General features: G+C 49.7%; 4 protein-coding genes across 4 annotated transcripts; 3 read left to right on the plus strand and 1 right to left on the minus strand.

Annotated features, from left to right (window-relative positions):
* Positions 1-1056: 1056 nt before the first annotated feature.
* On the plus strand, positions 1057-3770 carry STEHIDRAFT_170502 (cytochrome P450; the record flags this gene model as incomplete). Its single annotated transcript, XM_007307128.1, has 11 exons — positions 1057-1290; positions 1360-1436; positions 1506-1561; positions 1630-1936; positions 2018-2274; positions 2326-2383; positions 2460-2663; positions 2729-2758; positions 2818-3087; positions 3198-3259; positions 3373-3770. The coding sequence occupies 11 exons, from the start codon at positions 1057-1059 to the stop codon at positions 3528-3530; spliced, it is 1713 nt and encodes a 570-aa protein (XP_007307190.1). The 3' UTR covers positions 3531-3770.
* Positions 3771-3879: 109 nt separating this feature from the next.
* Positions 3880-4654, plus strand: STEHIDRAFT_123623 (uncharacterized protein). Its single transcript, XM_007307129.1, has 2 exons — positions 3880-4417; positions 4492-4654. Exon 1 carries the CDS (start codon positions 3897-3899, stop codon positions 4065-4067), a length of 171 nt encoding a protein of 56 aa, XP_007307191.1. The 5' UTR covers positions 3880-3896; the 3' UTR covers positions 4068-4417; positions 4492-4654.
* A 1606-nt stretch (positions 4655-6260) lies between these two features.
* STEHIDRAFT_113320 (uncharacterized protein) lies at positions 6261-8031 on the plus strand (the record flags this gene model as incomplete). Its single annotated transcript, XM_007307130.1, has 6 exons — positions 6261-6504; positions 6655-6688; positions 6816-6838; positions 7284-7361; positions 7708-7848; positions 7913-8031. The coding sequence occupies 6 exons, from the start codon at positions 6261-6263 to the stop codon at positions 8029-8031; spliced, it is 639 nt and encodes a 212-aa protein (XP_007307192.1).
* Positions 8032-8902: 871 nt separating this feature from the next.
* Positions 8903-10846, minus strand: STEHIDRAFT_113321 (uncharacterized protein; the record flags this gene model as incomplete). The annotated part of the gene is made up of 10 exons (XM_007307131.1): positions 8903-8983; positions 9040-9304; positions 9377-9416; positions 9507-9552; positions 9598-9620; positions 9771-9908; positions 10377-10438; positions 10499-10667; positions 10726-10760; positions 10824-10846. The coding sequence occupies 10 exons, from the start codon at positions 10844-10846 to the stop codon at positions 8903-8905; spliced, it is 882 nt and encodes a 293-aa protein (XP_007307193.1).
* Positions 10847-17185: the final 6339 nt, after the last annotated feature.

Genomic DNA, 17185 nt, shown 5'->3' on the forward strand with positions numbered 1-17185 from the left:
TAACCGTTGCTTAGCCGCGAATACGGCTCCGCAAGACTCATTTCGGGGTTTCCCATTGAGAGCGCTCTTTCTGTGGAGATGTGGCGCCCAGTCAGCGCGATCCTCTCGCCAGCCGGTTGAACGTTGAACGATTGGGTACTACTTTCAGAAGACCACCTTACCCCGCCGCAAACTTTCTTCAACTCGCCGACTCTCTCCTCACAGGACCATCCCTCGATGAGCGATTAAAGGGTTCGCTGTGGACCGTCACGCTAGCTAGCCCTCGTCGACGGTATTTTGCCAACCTTGTCTTGCCAATCTTTGCATCCAATGCTCGACCGCAATGTCAACCCCGGAGGCACGAATACACGTCCACTCCTTCCTCATAACTAGTACAGTCACCTTACGCTTGCTGCACCAAGTTTGAAGTGCTTGGGGACCCGATGAAGAATGACGACGCGTTGCGCGTCGGAACTACTCTGAACCACCGTATGTCTCCTCTCCCTCTCTCCCAGATGACGATTCCTAGATCGAAAGTGCACTTCGTCAATGCTGTGGTACCGGTAGAGAAGAATGCGAGTCGGTTAAATAGGGTGATCATTAGGGCGAGTGCGAGTACATCGCAGCGCATAGGCTGATGGTAACTACTAACGAGTACTTAACCTCACCTGCGAGTATACGCTTGCCCATTGATATATGTACCCGCCTCATCTTGATTCCGTTTCGCAGAGCCCACTGGCATAGACCTCTGCGCTCACGAACACGATCCCAGTCATAACAACAGATCGCCGATAAATTCAGGCTCTGGTCAAATCCAGATTCATTCAAACCCCAGCCCCATAGTCATGCGATCTCCATAACGTGCAAGGAGGACTCATTCCTTACGGGCTTTCCAAGCCAGTCGCACTTCACTTTATTCGTAAGCGATGTTAATCGGTTTTGCAGTAATTGGGCGCCTACACGACCCTGAGGCGGTCCCGAGCGTACAAAAAGGTAGCGTCGAGGAGACCGTTGCCAGCCTTCTTCGTTCTCTCAACAACCTCTCAGAGCTCTTTGGATTGTCGGACTGAAGCCTGTATGTCTAGGATGGTTGATATTCCTCCCGCATATACCGTCGCCTCTACAGTAGTCGTGCTTTATGTTCTGTCCCGCTTCCTTCGTAGATCTCGACCACTTATCCATGGCCCACCTCGTGACTCTATCATTGCTGGCAATCTAGCGCAACTGTTTGCTCCGGCCGACGGGATGGTATATCATGAGAAGTTCACGAAAGAGTATGGCAACGCTTTCGAGATCTACGGATTGTTCGGGGTGAGTTGCTCATTTGATCATCAGTACTTACTGTTCCTTGGAGTGACCACTGACTGAATAGAGGTATAGGAGAAGCAATTCTTCATTTCTGATACCCAGGCCATCTCTGCGATCCTCAACAACCCCGACATCTTCACTGAGACAAAGTACGTCCGTTTTTATGCTCTAACTCGGTATGCAATCCCTTATGATCCACCTTCCTTTGGCACCATAAGTGCGTTCCTAGGCGTCGGGCGTACCATCTTCGGAACAGGGCTCTTCGCTACGACTGGTAAGCTACCTGCTAAGATCGTGTTCTACATACTCCAAAATGTCCTGAGTCGTCGATACCGATAACAGGGCCAGTCCACAAAAAGCTCCGCAAATCCCTCCAACCCTTCTTCGCCACCCGCCACATCCGAGACCTCCTCACCGTCTTCCAGCCCATCGCGAATCAACTGCGAGCCGGGCTGATTGCAGAAGTCCGGGCTCTTTCCTCTGCCAGTGGTTCGTCTGCGGCAGAGAAAGCACCAGAGGCCGAGATCGACGTGCTCGATTGGATATCGAGGACGGCGCTGGATTTGGTCGGGTTGGGAGGACTGGGACATGAGTTTGGGGCTGTTAAGAGCGCGAAGAGTCGGTATAGCGAGTATGCGAAACGGCTCCTGTACGTCCTGCCCTCAGTCTGGTGCCATCGTCTCTATTCTCTGTCGTCGTTTGCTGACCCCGACCCGCATACATGATACAGTCCAACCCTCGCCGAGATCAGCATCGTCACACCCTTCCTCCACATCCTGCAAAAATTCGGCTCCAAACCCTTCCAACGCTCCGTAGTCTCCCTCGTCCCCATCCCGTCCGTGCAGAATTTCAAAGCCGTGATCGACGTGATGCACGACACGGCGCTGGAAATATTCGAGGAGAAGAAGGCGACGGTTTCGAAGGTAGTGAAGGAGTCTACTGGTGATGATTTGAGTGAAGAGTTGAAGGATGTTATGAGTCTTACGCGTGAGTTTTTGGTACCATGGCACTCTGAATGAGATATTGACCTTGTTGTAGTGGCGGCGAACATGCAGAATCCGCGCTTGACAGATACAGAGCTAGTCGCCCAAATAAGGTCAGCCAACGCCCTTGTCTTCCCCGCTACACATTCCTACTACTAACCCCCGTCTATGATGATATCCTAATCACAGCACCCTCATCTTCGCCGCCCTCGACACAACCTCCGGCGCTCTCGTTCGCACACTCCAGATGCTCTCCCTCCATCCCTCCATCCAGGCCCGTCTCCGGCAAGAGATCATCGACGCACAACGCGCGAATGAGGGGAAAGATATGGATTACGATACGCTGGATAACCTGCCCTACCTTGACGCTGTATGCGCCGAAGCTCTCCGCCTGTGAGTGGTTTGTTTCACTCGAGATGTATTCGCATCAGGTTCTGATCGGTGCTCATCAATGGTAGTCATCCACCGTTATCGTTCATCTCCCGCACGTAAGTGGTCCTTCCTTCACACCTTCGTCCTTCCATCGCTCACTCCTCGAGAATATCAGATCCCAATCCCCCTTCGTCCTCCCCCTAGCCACCCCCGTCCCTTCCTCCAGCTCCAAAGACGCTACCCTCGTCACAGCCCTGCCCCTCCCCGCCGGCACGACCATATACCTCTCCATCCAAGGTGTCAACCGCGACCCGAACATCTGGGGACCCGACGCGGATGAGTTTCGGCCGGAGAGGTGGTTGGAAGGTGATGTGGAGAGTAGAGAATGGGATGGGAAGGGGAGGGAGAAAGCCAAGAGGGAGGTGCCGAGTTTGTGGAGCTCTATGTGCGTGCTTTCTTCGTTCCTGATATAATTTCGGGATATGTGCGGAGTGTGATGTCAACTGGGCGTTGGGAGACGCTCACGCTCGCGGTATTGCTTTTGTTTTGTTGCAGATTGTCGTTCTCGACCGGACCGACTGGATGCATCGGCTTCAAGTTCGCGTTAACAGAGATGAGTGCGTCCGCCTCCTTTTCTTTCACTCTTTCCCATCACATTTCGTCCTCTCCTCCTTCTTTCCTTTTGTCCCGTCATTTAATCCCACTTCCTCTTGATCTCATAACTATAAAGAACTCGTCCTCTCCACCCTCCTGCCCCTCTTCCTCTTCAAACCGTCCCAAACACCCGTCGAGTGGCACCTCTCGCTCACACAAGCGCCACATGTGGCGAAGGAGGACGGGTCGAGGGTGACGGGTCTGCCGTTGATTGTGCAGGTTATTGAGGAGTGAGGAGCGATAGCGTGAGTACTAGTGGCGGTGGCAGTGACGTCCCTGCTCGTGGGGAGGAGAAGAGAAGGGAGGGATGGGATGTGGGGAGGGAGGATGCGGGGATGCGGAGGATGGGAGGGTACTTTGGATTGAGAGACGGTGTGGGAGTGAGCTGCGGATGTCAATTGATTGATTGATATGGTCTCGTTTCGTTGGGACATCGGGATTCGCTATCCTAGGCCTGTCTATAAGAGCCTGCACACCAACACATCACATACGATGCCAACTCGACGAATCGACTTCCGAACGGTCAACATCAATCCCAGAACAGATACGTCAGCGTGCTCGCGCGCTGAGGGGTATATATTACAGAAGACACAAACCACCATGAAAGATCTACGTACATTGTCCCAAAACCCAAAACCTAACCCGGGGTATACCACAACCAAACCAAACGAGACGAGACGAGACCATGAAAGAAACCCGAAGACCCGAGAACCCAGAGACCCGAAACGAAGACCCAATGATCCAAAAGAGAAAAGAAAGCATGCACCTTGACGGTAAGTTGTAACGGCGCGACGCGTGAGAACTTGAACCCCTTTCCTTGCAGCTCGAGCTCGCAAACCTCACTGCTCGTCCCTCGTCCCTCATTCCCTCTACACATATCCTCTGCACCGTACTCCGCCTGACGTTCGCCTCCGGGTTAGATCGTTCTTCAACTCGAGATGTCCTATCACGGACTGCCTCGACCTTGCAAACTCGAGCTCCCACAGCAGCTTCAAGCTTCAGCCCGCCGGCGCAGCCACTAGTACTGCAATATCCGTCTCAGCTGATCTCCGATATTGCCTCCGTCTCTCAAAGTTGCGACAAGTCAGAGATAGGATCGAACGCATCCACCGTCATCAACGCTACATAGTGCATATATCGACCGGCATCAGCTTCAAAAAACAACGATGATTTCGACCGGGTGGGAGGGACGTACTCGAAGCGAATCCTCCGAGAGTAACACCACCATTAGGTCGAGAAAGCACAGAACAGCCAACGTCCTCTTTCGTTCCGGTGAATAGACAGGGTATGCTGAGAGCTGAGGCTGGGAGAGGTGCCACCGCCACAGTGATCGTGAGCGAGAGTAGGGAGAGAACAACACTCGTGGGAATCATTCCTTTCCTTGTGAAAGACCCAATGAAGTGGAGGACGAGATAGCGTATGTATGCAAGGGAAGAAGAGCAGAAGCGGGACTCATGTTGGAAGTCGACGTGCTTATATACTGTCTGCCGGTGTTCGGCCTTGGCTTCTCTTTGCCCGTCAGCCAAGATGGCAAGCTTGACGACGGAATGAAAATCCCATATGCTTGTCGGGTGGACGAGACCGCGTGCAACGAACGATGGGCATACATCTACATCTGGTAGATACGAGATAATCAACCCGTTGTGCGGATCACAGGTCGAAATGATATGTGTGGACTGGGTGTATGTAGTCCCGAAGACTGATGCATGCGTGGAAGATATATGGGTAATCATGAGTGGTCGTCGTATGAAGCGCATATGGATTAAAGACGATCACTCTAAGTGTCGTGTGAGGGAGACCACGTTGATTCGTCCACCGGGAGGTTCACATATGGTGCACTCCACTTAGTCACCACCAAAAACGAACAACGGTGCCATATCGGTCACAGCCGGGCTGATTTTACCGCCAGTTCTTATCCCTCTTGGGAAAAGGCTTCTTTTCATGAAGGGAAGAGATCCCCAAGACAGAATCTTAAAATAATAAAAACTGACGGAGTTATAAAAATTAGGGGTACCCATTTGGCCGTTCCCTGCCAAATAATATTATTTAATTCAATAATCAATTGAATTAAATAATCGAATTATGGTAACATTGTTTTTCAGGTACGCGCCAGGAATTTTCTTTCAATAAACTGGATTTTCGCCCCCGGGCCAACGAAATTGGCCACTGTTCATTTTTGGTGGTGACTAAGTGGAGTGCACCATAGATCAAGTAGCCTGAGAACGACTAACTTCCGGCAACACAGTATCTCCCGCTCGTGACGATGGAGGAGTGCCGATCCGCACGGGAGGCTATGAAGGCAATCGAGAGAACGAGAAGAGAAGAGAGCAAGCGAGTAGGGCCTCTCCAGAGATACATCGTCGGGATGCGTCTTTTCTACGCTGCAGCGACTGCTGCCGTGGATGATAGACCGAGGCTATAACGCCATACTGCCCAGTCATGCTATCCCAGCAGCATACACGGTAGACTCTTGATCTGTGAATCCCACCAGAGCACATTGTCACTCTTCTCAAGCAAGGAAGAATAGGCCCTCAGCGTGGCGGCTCCAGACACGGACTAGGAATGTCTGCCGATAAATACGTACAGTTCACCGTGTTTCTTGGTTCGTTTCTGTCCTTTCGTTTTTACTACAAAGATAATCTTGATAATGACATCGAACCATGAACAGTCGTGCGCTGTGGCCCTCGGAGTCTGTGGCGAGAGAATACACGGCTGATATAAGCTATGCTATCGGGAAGCTTTGAATCCGTCTGCCTACAACCCCCCTAATGAGTACAATATTCTCTTACTCCATCCCTCCATCCCTCCCTTCCTTCCTTCCCCGCTTCAGCCATTGCGAATGTCGCTTACCTCGCAGACACTGACCCGCTCGTCGAGCAACTCTCGACGATTCTAGCGACGAAATGTGAAAGCGATAGCCTTCAACCCGTACTAAACCCACCTGATTCTGCCTTTAGCTACGTGATGTCTGTCACCGCCTTATTCCTCGGCCATCAGGATATATCGCGACGTCTGACTGGTAATGTTTTTTCGGATGAAATGTGGAGCCTGGAGAGTCTGAGTGCGAAAGAGGCCGCAGGTGGGAGTGTCGATGGGATGTGCATTCCAGGTGCTAAGGTCAAGGATGTGCGTAGTGTTAGTCGGGCTCGGGCCGGGCTCAAAGCCCAGGGCTTGGGCCGGGTTTGGACGGGCTTAGGCCTCACAAAAGGTGAGCCCGAGCCCACGATGAGGGCTTGGGCTGGGTACGGGTCGGGCTTGGGCTTGGGCCCGGGCTTGCTATACGAGTCCACAAAAAAAGGTGTATATTTATTCTGACGGAACAAGTCGAGTGCTTATGCATACATGAACAATGTAGCAGTGATAGACGGAGGCAAGGAGGAAAAGAGTGGAGAGTAGGTTGAGAGTAGGGAGAGGAGAGAGGAGAGAGGGGAAGGAGGTGGGAGCGTAGGGAGATTGAAATGGAGTGATAGAAGAGATATGGGTTCGAGAGGGAAAACTGGATGAGCTGACAGTTCGTAGCAAGTTCGTAGGCATCAAGGAATGTGAGTGAGATCACTCTTCTGCTCCTCGCTCCAGTCCGTTCACAAAAATAAGAGCGGGATAAAACTCACCCTTTCAACCCTGGACTAGTTCCCACAACTTCTGATTCTTAAAATCCCTATATCTGAGGCGGACCCGACTCGTGTCAGCCATGTCTGGTACCCTCCCGAATACCATGCTGTCCCTATCTAGATCTCTAACCATTTATTCATATGTTGATCGTGTTCAGAAATCAGGAAAGATGAATGGATGGAGGTTGGCGTTGAGTATATGATGAGAGTGTCATCTGCAAGAGTATTGACATAAGTTAGAGTCAGCAAGGGAAGGTGTACGAAGCGGAAGATAGGGGTTGATTAACAGTTGCACGGACGGTGGCGAGACAGATATTGCGAGAGACAACTGGATGATAGTTACCATTCAGAATTTTATTTGATCCCGTTACGGCAGCTCACAAACATGGGCAGTCCATCAGCAAGTCTATAGATACAAGTGAGAGACGAAGTTATCTACGGAAATCGGCAAGTAGTACGTACCCCGATATCTGCTTACACATCACTTATTCTACTGGTGCATGCTCTGTTCGCCATATCTACCCATACTTACTCTTCTATAGGACATCAGAGACGTATTTGAACAATGATAATGCTGATACCGCGTCGGTTCGGCTGTGAGTTGAGTGCAAACTGAAAGCGAGGGTTGTCGTTGCGCGAAAGCCACAAGAAGGTTTCTTGTCACCCAATGACGCGTCGAAGGCTCGGAACATTCCACCAATCACATACACTCTTTCTTTCTGGCGCCACTCGTTACTCTCAACTCAATATACTCGTCCTTTCGATATCACAAAAATACGCAGAAATACCCGGGCTTTCAGGCCGGGCTTGGGCTTTCCAAAGCATGAGCCCGAGCCCAAAGCCCTATAGAGAGTCAGGCCGGGCTCGGGCCGGGCTGTCCAAACCCGGGCCAGGCTTGGGCGGGCTTGGGCTTTTGAGCCCGGCCCAGCACAACACTAGATGTGCGTCGCGATTTTTTTTTTTTTTTTTGCTGAGTGTTACCCGCCATATACTTACCGGGTACAGTCGAAAGCCGTCTACTTGTCCTGCTTGCAGACCTTTCATCCTTGTCGGAAAATTGGGTACAGAAGGATTTTGACGATGACGATGACGAGTGGGTCTTTGTAAACGTGCATCGGGACTGAGCATTGAACAGAATCAGGTATTCGACGGTTTCAAGTGCGAATGCAGGAAAATGGAATAAAAGCCTATACATCTTTGGACTGTTGATGCTGATGCGACTACTGCCACTAGAAAGCTTAGTTATAGTGACCATACATTAGGCTTCAGTGGTCGTACAGTCGTGGACAGCCAAACTCGACAAATTTGAACCGACTGTCTCGACCTTCCCCTATCGCCGCCCTTTTTGGATGAGTTTGCTACACTATCAGCACATACTTATTCTTCCAATTTTTGTGAAATACTGTCGCTCTCTGACAGAAGTCGAACTCGCGAGAAACCGGCCGAGGGGAATGAGGGACAAATTGATGAGCATGAAGAAACGAAAGTACGTAGACTATATACTCGCACACGTACAAAAACCTCGAGGTGCTGACTGATCAACTGTATCTAATCTAGCATTTCTTACAAGGGACATCCTAGTACACAACACTTCAGTGGGACCGTGACGTTCCTCTAGACTTATGCTCAAATCGACTACCCTTACTCAAACGGCTACGGACTGAGGCTGCGCTGCTAGTGGAGGTGCCAGGTAGAGAAGTAGCAGTCTTTTTTCATGTCTTGCCAAACTGCTCCAGCACAGATCAGGTTCGAGAGCAGAATGGGGTGTCCTTGTGAAGACACGATAATCCATGAATCCTGTAACGGCATCTGAGAACCGAACGAGGGATAGGCAGTATGAGAGGGCTAAGATACGATTATTTAGATTGTTGTGTGGGCACTACTATCTCATCAATGGTAGAAGTGAGATACGGCAGGATAAAATTGTATTTGACGAGAATAACATATAGGAATCTGCATAGAAACTGTTCATATATCCGCCAACTTGTCATGAAGTCAGCATTGATAACCAATGGAGTAAATGGGCTTGGTTACTCTGGGCACCAGTTGAATGTCTCTGTCATTATCATCATGGACCTGTAGAACATATGTTGAAAAGAGAAGGTCTGATTTTATGTATAATATGAACTTACCACTGTACCCCCAGTTCCGATGGTATTTTGTGTCGGCTCTTCCGTTCTTCTATCCACTACAACATTTCCTACGCCACTTTGTTCACCACCTTCAATTAGAGAGTCCCACTGATTGAGATTCAAAGGAGCCCCGATGTTTCCAAGGAAGCGGTTTGATGCAAATTTGAGCTCTGGCAGTTCCTGGGTATTAGTGTCATTCAAGGGAGATTCTCCATGAAAGTTGCGGAGGTTGAGGATGAGGTGTGCCACTAAGACGTTGGGTAAACTATTTCAAATCAGATGTGCAGTTCAAGTCAGCAATCAATTATGGTAGGCAAGTGTCACAAAAAAAACTTACACTAGAAGAAATGGGCTCAAGATGTCCGTCAAAAACCATGCTACATTAGACTTTTGTTGGAGAAATAATTTAATAATTTAGTAAGCCATCAGCAAGAGCACAACGACAAGAACAGTGTAATCAGGCATACATCTGGGTTTAGCAATGATAGCTGTGCATAAACCATGATGTGAGCACTATATAAGAGACGACTCAGTATTCAACATAATAAAATGCCTTACAATCTCTCCTGCTGCGGTTAAAACTGAAGTTACGAGGACAGCACTGTTGATTCACTCTATGTGAGAAATCTTAGTGGTGTCAATTTTTAGAATTGGTGGCCTACACATAATACAGGATACCTAGACAGAAAGCTTTCACTCAATTACTCTAATCAATATTCAGATGCACATACCATCTTGAAGTAAAGTATCAGTGATACTAATCATATCCAACCTATGTGACTCTTTTCTAAGCTGCCAGGTCCTCCAGATAAGTAGAGCTAGCATTATGGTCTCTAGCACAATTGGCGTGACTTGTGGGATGATATCCACTGCAAAGCAAAGGATAAAGAAATATCTGTTAAATAAAGAGACTGGCATAGCATAAAATGGAATGGACAAGCCCTATATTCACAGCTTGATCCATCAGTATATATATGCAATGAGAAAGCATGACAAGACAAACTGATGTAACAAGATCATAATTTCCAGGGACAATACTAGCGACTGCACATTGAGAAAATAGACTAAAAGATGATGCACTGGTTGATATCCCAATGGTGAAGACAGCCTCCTGATGTGTACATATCGTGAGTGAATGCTCAGAGCCTTAGACAAATTGGACACTAATACACACATATATATCCACAGAAAGTCTAAGCAGGATCAAGGAGACTCCTCCTGCCAGGACTAACTTATTCCGGTTATATATAGCATACACCCTAAGAAAAAACAAGACTATATTACAGCATTCAGCCACCATGTATTATATAAAATGGGAAAAGGGAAAAGAACCGTACAAGTGGTAGTGCAGGCAACAGTGATTTGAGTAGCATCTGTAAAGATAGCGAGAACGTTGCATCTGATATGGATGAATGTGAGATATATGCTTAGTATATTTGCAGAGCAGTGTACCACTTACTCATGATCGCTTGCAGTTCCCGGTGCATTCCCAATTATGGAACAGATTTGGGATACAAGGAGACTGTATCGAGTCAGAATGAACAGGAATGAAGTTCCATTCCATCCCTTCGACCATACACTGTCTATCTCTAAGGGAAGTGTATAAATGTAGTCCAAAAGCCATAGAGCTTCAATTTAGCTGGTTAGCAATTAATTTATCACCATTAAAAATGAGTGAGTACATACTAAACCCAGAAACATTCGTTTGGGTGGCAAGCAACCTAAAGATAGGGTAGTCAATGGGAAACTCTCGCAGATATGAGAGAGGAATTAGGCTCATTTACCATTGTGCTTCTTCCGAAATCATGAGGATAGTACGAAGGATTTGCTTGAAAGAACCAGAAAGACGATTAATCTGCAGAAGGGCTAAGTGGGTGATGAAGAATGCTGCAGAGATCTGTGAGCTCCTTATATTCGCTCGGAGAGCCTGCCTCTTTTTTGGATGGGCGGCATGTATGGTTTCTGCAGATGATTACTCACGATTATATATCAATCATGCGCAGATGGCATCTCTACGCTGATGCTGTGAAGATGATGCATACTTATAGCGAAGACATGTCGCTCTCACCTGCAACTCCTATGGGGGTAATATATCAGATGAGAATAGATGATAGCAGAGAGTTTTACTAACGGAACAGAGATGCCCCCAAGGTATTAGAGTCCCGCATGAGACCTGAGACCGCAGATATCCCCACCGGGCAATCGGTTCCTGTGTAGATGTACTTGATGCAGTTATATCTGCAACTATTCATCCATAGACATGAACTTATCAAGCGCTACTTCTAGTAGTTTGTCACCGAGCCGTCAAGTTCAATTATACACAAGATCAATCACTTCTCTCGTTGCGAGGCTCAAGATCCATCCGATACCAAGAGCTCACCGCCATTCCGCAACTATATCGCTATGTAAGTTTGATCTGTGGCGCTGGTGTTCGCAGCACTAGTCGAGATAACGCTCCCACCTAGCGTGATTCCCAGACCGACAACAGATGCTGCAACAGGAAAGGGAGCATACACGTACGCTCTGCTCTTTCCACGTACAGACGCATTCATTGCGCTATAGACACGGCATGCACCCACCCATTCATCGCTTGTCATTCTCTGCCAGCGGAGAGTATTTTCCTTATCCTCTCTTCCCCGCTCGACCCCGGATTGGAACAGTGGCAGAAAAAAGACTGGCGAGGCAGGTGTTTGATGCAGAATGCCGTGAACCTATGCATGGCGGAGATGAATCTTCAAAAGGAAAGAGAGAGGATGACTGGGAACGGAGACAGTGAAGGGGATTGCCTTCTTTATTCGACACTTGGGCTCCAACCTATGCAAGTTACGGCGGTGCTGATACCTCTATCCTGACTGCGCAGCCGCACTATGCACTGCGCCCAAACCCTCCAATTATAACTGGGATCTTCGACTGAAGGAGCAATACAAAGTGTATCCCGAGCGCCAGAACGTATCGCCACCGAAGTCGGGCCTAGTGATAACTTTGAGCGAGGTGGGGCTGGGAGCCAGCCGTTCGTAAGAGAGGTCGGAGTGCCAGAGCTGAATCTTGGAGAACTAGGACGGGTCGTGAGCGTAACGGTTGCTCTCAACGCCAGACATGGGATGTTCATGGAGGGCCACAGCACCGTGCGAGCTAGAGCTGCTCAGGAATAGTAAGATTCTGATTGCGAAAAACCTTAGCCCATGCAAACGAGCGCTCAGTCCTGGCCCTAAAAACAGACAATCGCACTTACAAACCATCCCTCGTTCGGCCACCTGCAAAGCCTCCCTCAGATCCAGGCTCGACGATAGAGTAAGTATTCGTGAGGGGGACCGATACAAATTATAAGACAGATGTTATAATCACACGCATACAAAACAAAAATAATCACAGTGCAAAAACAGATCCAAGAACCCACAGTACGACAGGTACGCACCACTCACTCCAGCCTCGCAGCCGTGACATTCTGCTCCACTCATAACTTCTCCCGAAATCGGAGCGCGCAAAAAAAAAAAAAAAAAAAAAAAGAGGTTCAGCGTGAAGCATTGACACTCGAAGCTTTTACGCCTAGGACTGGCCGGAGCAGAGCGTGCGGAGAGTCGAGACAATGCGCGGTGTCATGGAGACAGACAGAGCAAACCATCATTCGTTCGAGACATATCTCAGTGCTGAGTGATGCGAAGATTGACGTCCATAACGACCGAGAAAAGACATAATCCGTAGCTAGAACTAGCTAGCAAGAACCTCAGGTGCGAGATATTGGCAGGAGGATCGTGATGCAAACCCATTCAGCCTGTCAACGAGAGAAATAATTCCAGATCTGGTTGTCGAGCACGAGCGGCCCACCGACGACCAAGAACCTGGACATCTCCAAAAAGAATGACAAGGGACGAATGACTGTTGGAAGGGCTGAATCACATTTCCAGCGTTCGTTGTCGCTCTCATCACCCACACTTCCCGCTCGACACTTCCCCCCTTTCGCGATTGTTCAAATCTCATCAGTTAACAGTAATCGCCGGTACTGACTTGAAGAACGCAACGTAGTATACCGCCAGATTGTCCACGAACATGAAGCAGAGAACGAGCGAACTTGAAGGATAGAGACACTCGAATCAGCGGAAAAATCAACCGCCAGAGAAGTGGTGAACCTGGTGATTGAGCCGTGGATCGCAATATTAGGAGCCTGGGGGCACAGCAGAGCTTCTCAAGATTTCAAGCATGGTAAGTCTAGCAATGAAAAAGGGCACCCTATTGAGATGAGTGAGGAGCGACAAGTACTAGTGGCAGTGACGTCCCAGCTCGCTGCGGGGAAGAGAAGAGAGAGATGTGGGATGGGAGGAGGGGAGGACGGGAGGACGGGAAGTTGCTGAGGAGCGTTTTCGTTTAGGATTCAGAGACGGTGTGGTCGTGAGCCTTTCTACGCACGTAGCGCGGATGTCAATGGATTGATTGGTATGGTCTCGTTGGTACATCCGAGGCCTATAAGAGCCTGCACAAAAACACGTTACGATATTAATAGCATAATAACTCGACGAACCGACTTCCGAACGGTCAACATCAATCGCGAAAATTGAACAAGTACATCCGCGTGCTCGCGCGCTGAGGGGTATATATTACAGAGGAGAGGCCACAAAGCGCCGTGAAAGATCTACGTACATTGTCCAAGAAGCCAAAACGAAAGACGGGGTAAGTATACCACAATCAAACCAAACGAGACGAGACGATGAAACCCGAACATCCGAGAACCCAGAGACCCGAAACAAAGACCCAATTGATCCAAAAGCAAAGAAAGTATGTACCTAGACCGTAACGGCGCGACGGGTGAAAAACCCTTCCCTTCCCTTCCCTCTCCTCGTATCTCCCATCCGTCGTCTCTCCTTCCTTCTCGGACTATATCGTCATCGTCTGCAACGCATTCCACTTCACTCTCATCCATCATCCACGTCTGCTTCGTCATAGATCGTTCCACCCAAGACATCCTGCCACGGAGTGCCCCGCCTGTATCCATCCTCGAACTCGACCTCCTACATCAGCGCTCAGCATCGGCCCATCTTCCCGAGTCACCAGGACTTTCGTCTCGACTGATGTTCGATATCATATAGTATCCCCGTCTGCATGTCTCAAAGTTTCGACAAGTCAGAGATAGGATCGAACGCATCCACCGTCATCAACGCTGCATACATCGTCCCGCATCAGCCACACGCAAATGATGTCGATTTCGGGGAAGAGACGTACTCGAAGCGAACCCCCCGACGGTGACGCCTCCGTTAGGTCGTGAAAGCACGGAACACGCAACGTCCTCTTTCGTTCCGGTGAATAGACAGGGTATGCTGAGAGCTGAGGCGGGCGGAGGCGCCACCGCCACGGTGATCGTGAGCGCGAGGAGAGGGAGAACGACATTCGTGGGAATCATTCCTCCAATGAACGGGAGGTCGAGATACTTAGGATATGTGTACGAAGAAGGGAAAGAAGAGTGGAAGCGAAATCGATGATAAAAACAACGACGTCCTTATATACCGTCTGCCGGTGTTCGGCCTTGGCTTCCCTTTGACGGACAGCCAAGATGTCGAGCCTGACGACGGAATGAAGATCCCATATGCGTGTCGGGCGAACGAGACCGCGTGTTACGATGTCTGTAGCATACATCTGGGAGATACGAGATAATCAACCGCGTTGGCGGATCACACGTCGAAGTGATGTGCAGGTACTTATACTCAGGTGTACTCCCGAAGGCTCATGCATGCGTGGAAGGTATGCGTATAGTCACGGGGGGTGGTCGTACGAAGCGCATAAGCACTTTGAGTACAGACGATTTGGCTATCGTGTGAGGGAAACCATGTCGACTCGTCCACCGGGAGGTTCACAGAGATCAAGTAGCCTGAGAACGAACGTGTGGATCTGTTTCCGGCAACACAGTATCTCCCGCTCGTGATGCTGGTTGAGTGCGGATCCGCACGGGAGGCTATGACGGTAATCGAGAGAGCGAGAAGAGAAGAGAGCGAGCGAGTAGGGCCTCTCCAGAGATACATCGTGGGATTGGCCAAGCAGGATGCATCTTTTCTACGGTGCAGCACTACTGCTGTCGTGGACGATGGACCGAGGCTACAACGCCATACTCCTCAGTCACGCTCTTCGGACGGATGGACATGCTATCCCAGCAGCATACACGGTAGATACATGATCTGTGAATCCCACCAGAGACGAGGAAAATGACATGGAAAGGAGAAGAGAAGCGAAAGCACGTACCCAAACCCTCTACTCGCACAACTCCAGCCCCCTCTCCGTCCTCGTCCGTGACATAGGGCACCAACACCCTCGCTCCGTTCTGATAATCAACCACGTTCACATCAAGCTAACCGTGCTGTCCAGTCGAGCGCGGGCGCCTCTTCCGTTTCTTCGACCTTCTTCGCATCTCTCGTCGCGCTTTACACTCCGCTGGCGCCGGCACAATAAAAGAGCCTGAAGTGGTTATAGGGGCATAGTATCTTCGAGTGACGATCACGGTTCGCAAATGGCCATGGTCGGGGCTATGGCCAAGACTGCAATCATCACCCTAACCTTATCTCGAGGTTCCGCCACACGCCTTATATTCACTGCAGAGTCTATGTGGCGTTTCCGAACGCAGATTGTCTTCCACTTCTATTTCGCCTTGGACCTCTCACACAGAACATGTCAAAGATGGCCAGCCCGAAACCTACCACAGCTACATAAATGTTAGCAGCCGTGTTAGGTTTTCACCAACAGGACAGTCCCCTGCGAGCAGATCGACATAACTTAAATAAAGGTAGGATCGGGTGGGCCTGTCAATGATGGGGCCAGTCGGGAGTCATATCCCGTCGTTCGACTCGTCGACAGTTGTTCGGTGAGCGGATCAGTGTCAGCGAGGCTAATGATATCCACAATGGTTGAAGCGTGGAGAGAAGGAGAGAGGGAACTAGGGTTCTGCACGGGTCCAACCGCGGGTGCCAGAGACGAACCCGTACCCGTACCCGCCAGACACCGCACCCGCACGGGTACGGGTACGGGTAACCCGCGGTGTGGCACGGGTTTGTCTCTTGCCACCGCGGTTGCTCAACCGCGGTTATTTTGTACGGTGTTGAGGTGTGTTGACTGCCATGAAGGTGTTCTAAGCGCGCTTTATATGTACCAGACGGAGGTGTTAGAGCCCCCGGGCCCACAAATGATAATTGTCACTCAATGGGGCGAGTCTAAACAATTACAGCCGTTGTTCTTGCTGACCTATTTTGGCGACCGAAACGGTGCGGTATGGCATATCTCCACAAACGAGTCTTTGACGACCTGGAATTAGAGCGCAAGCTCAAACTGAACCATCAAGAGCATCCTTGGCTCAGCAAGTCATGAAAGTGCTCCTTCGAGCACCTCTGATTTCCGAGACTCAAACCCGTCGCAAGAACCGCGGGTCTCGCGGTATTTCACGGTTCAAAAAACCTCAGACCCGTACCCGTACCCGCCACACACCGTGCTCGAAAACCGCGGGTGTACCCAGACCCGTGCAGAACACTAGCTCAGGGAACACTATACCCGTCAGTGGCACTTGTATGTAGGCGGACTAAGCTTATATCGGCCTCTTCGTACTTTCTCTCTCGCCACAGCACAAACCTGTCTAAGTATGGTTCGATGTCATTAATATAATTATCTGTGTAATAAAAATGAAAGAGCACAAGGTCAAGAAGAACACAGAGTGAGATGCACGCATTTACTTGTCGGCAGACATTCCTAGTCCGTATCTGAAACCGCCAGTGACGACCCATGCTTCCTCGCTTGCCTCGTAATTATCACGGGCTGTGGGAGAACAACACACGATGCGTAGGGACAGAGAAAGACTGAAGACAGGTACGGGGATGGAAGGACGCAGAGCTCAAAGTGAAGAAGAGGAAACCGAGTACGTCCGGCGGGTGGAAAGAGTAAGTATACATCCATTTACATATGAAATCACTTGATACCTGATGATTTTCGCTGTAGAAGCTAAATAAAAAAAAACCTGGACGGCGACCACATATGTGATCGCTGCACTGCCCGCTATAAATCAAGCACACAAGTACGTGAGTTATCTGACTTGGCATCTAGACCTGTAGAAACCGAGGACACAGCCCGTACTTACCCTTTGCGTCTTTCTGCGAGAGCATCTCGTCCACGATTGCGTCCA

Source organism: Stereum hirsutum (genome assembly GCF_000264905.1).
Source record: "Stereum hirsutum FP-91666 SS1 unplaced genomic scaffold STEHIscaffold_12, whole genome shotgun sequence".
Classification (NCBI taxonomy): domain Eukaryota; kingdom Fungi; phylum Basidiomycota; class Agaricomycetes; order Russulales; family Stereaceae; genus Stereum; species Stereum hirsutum.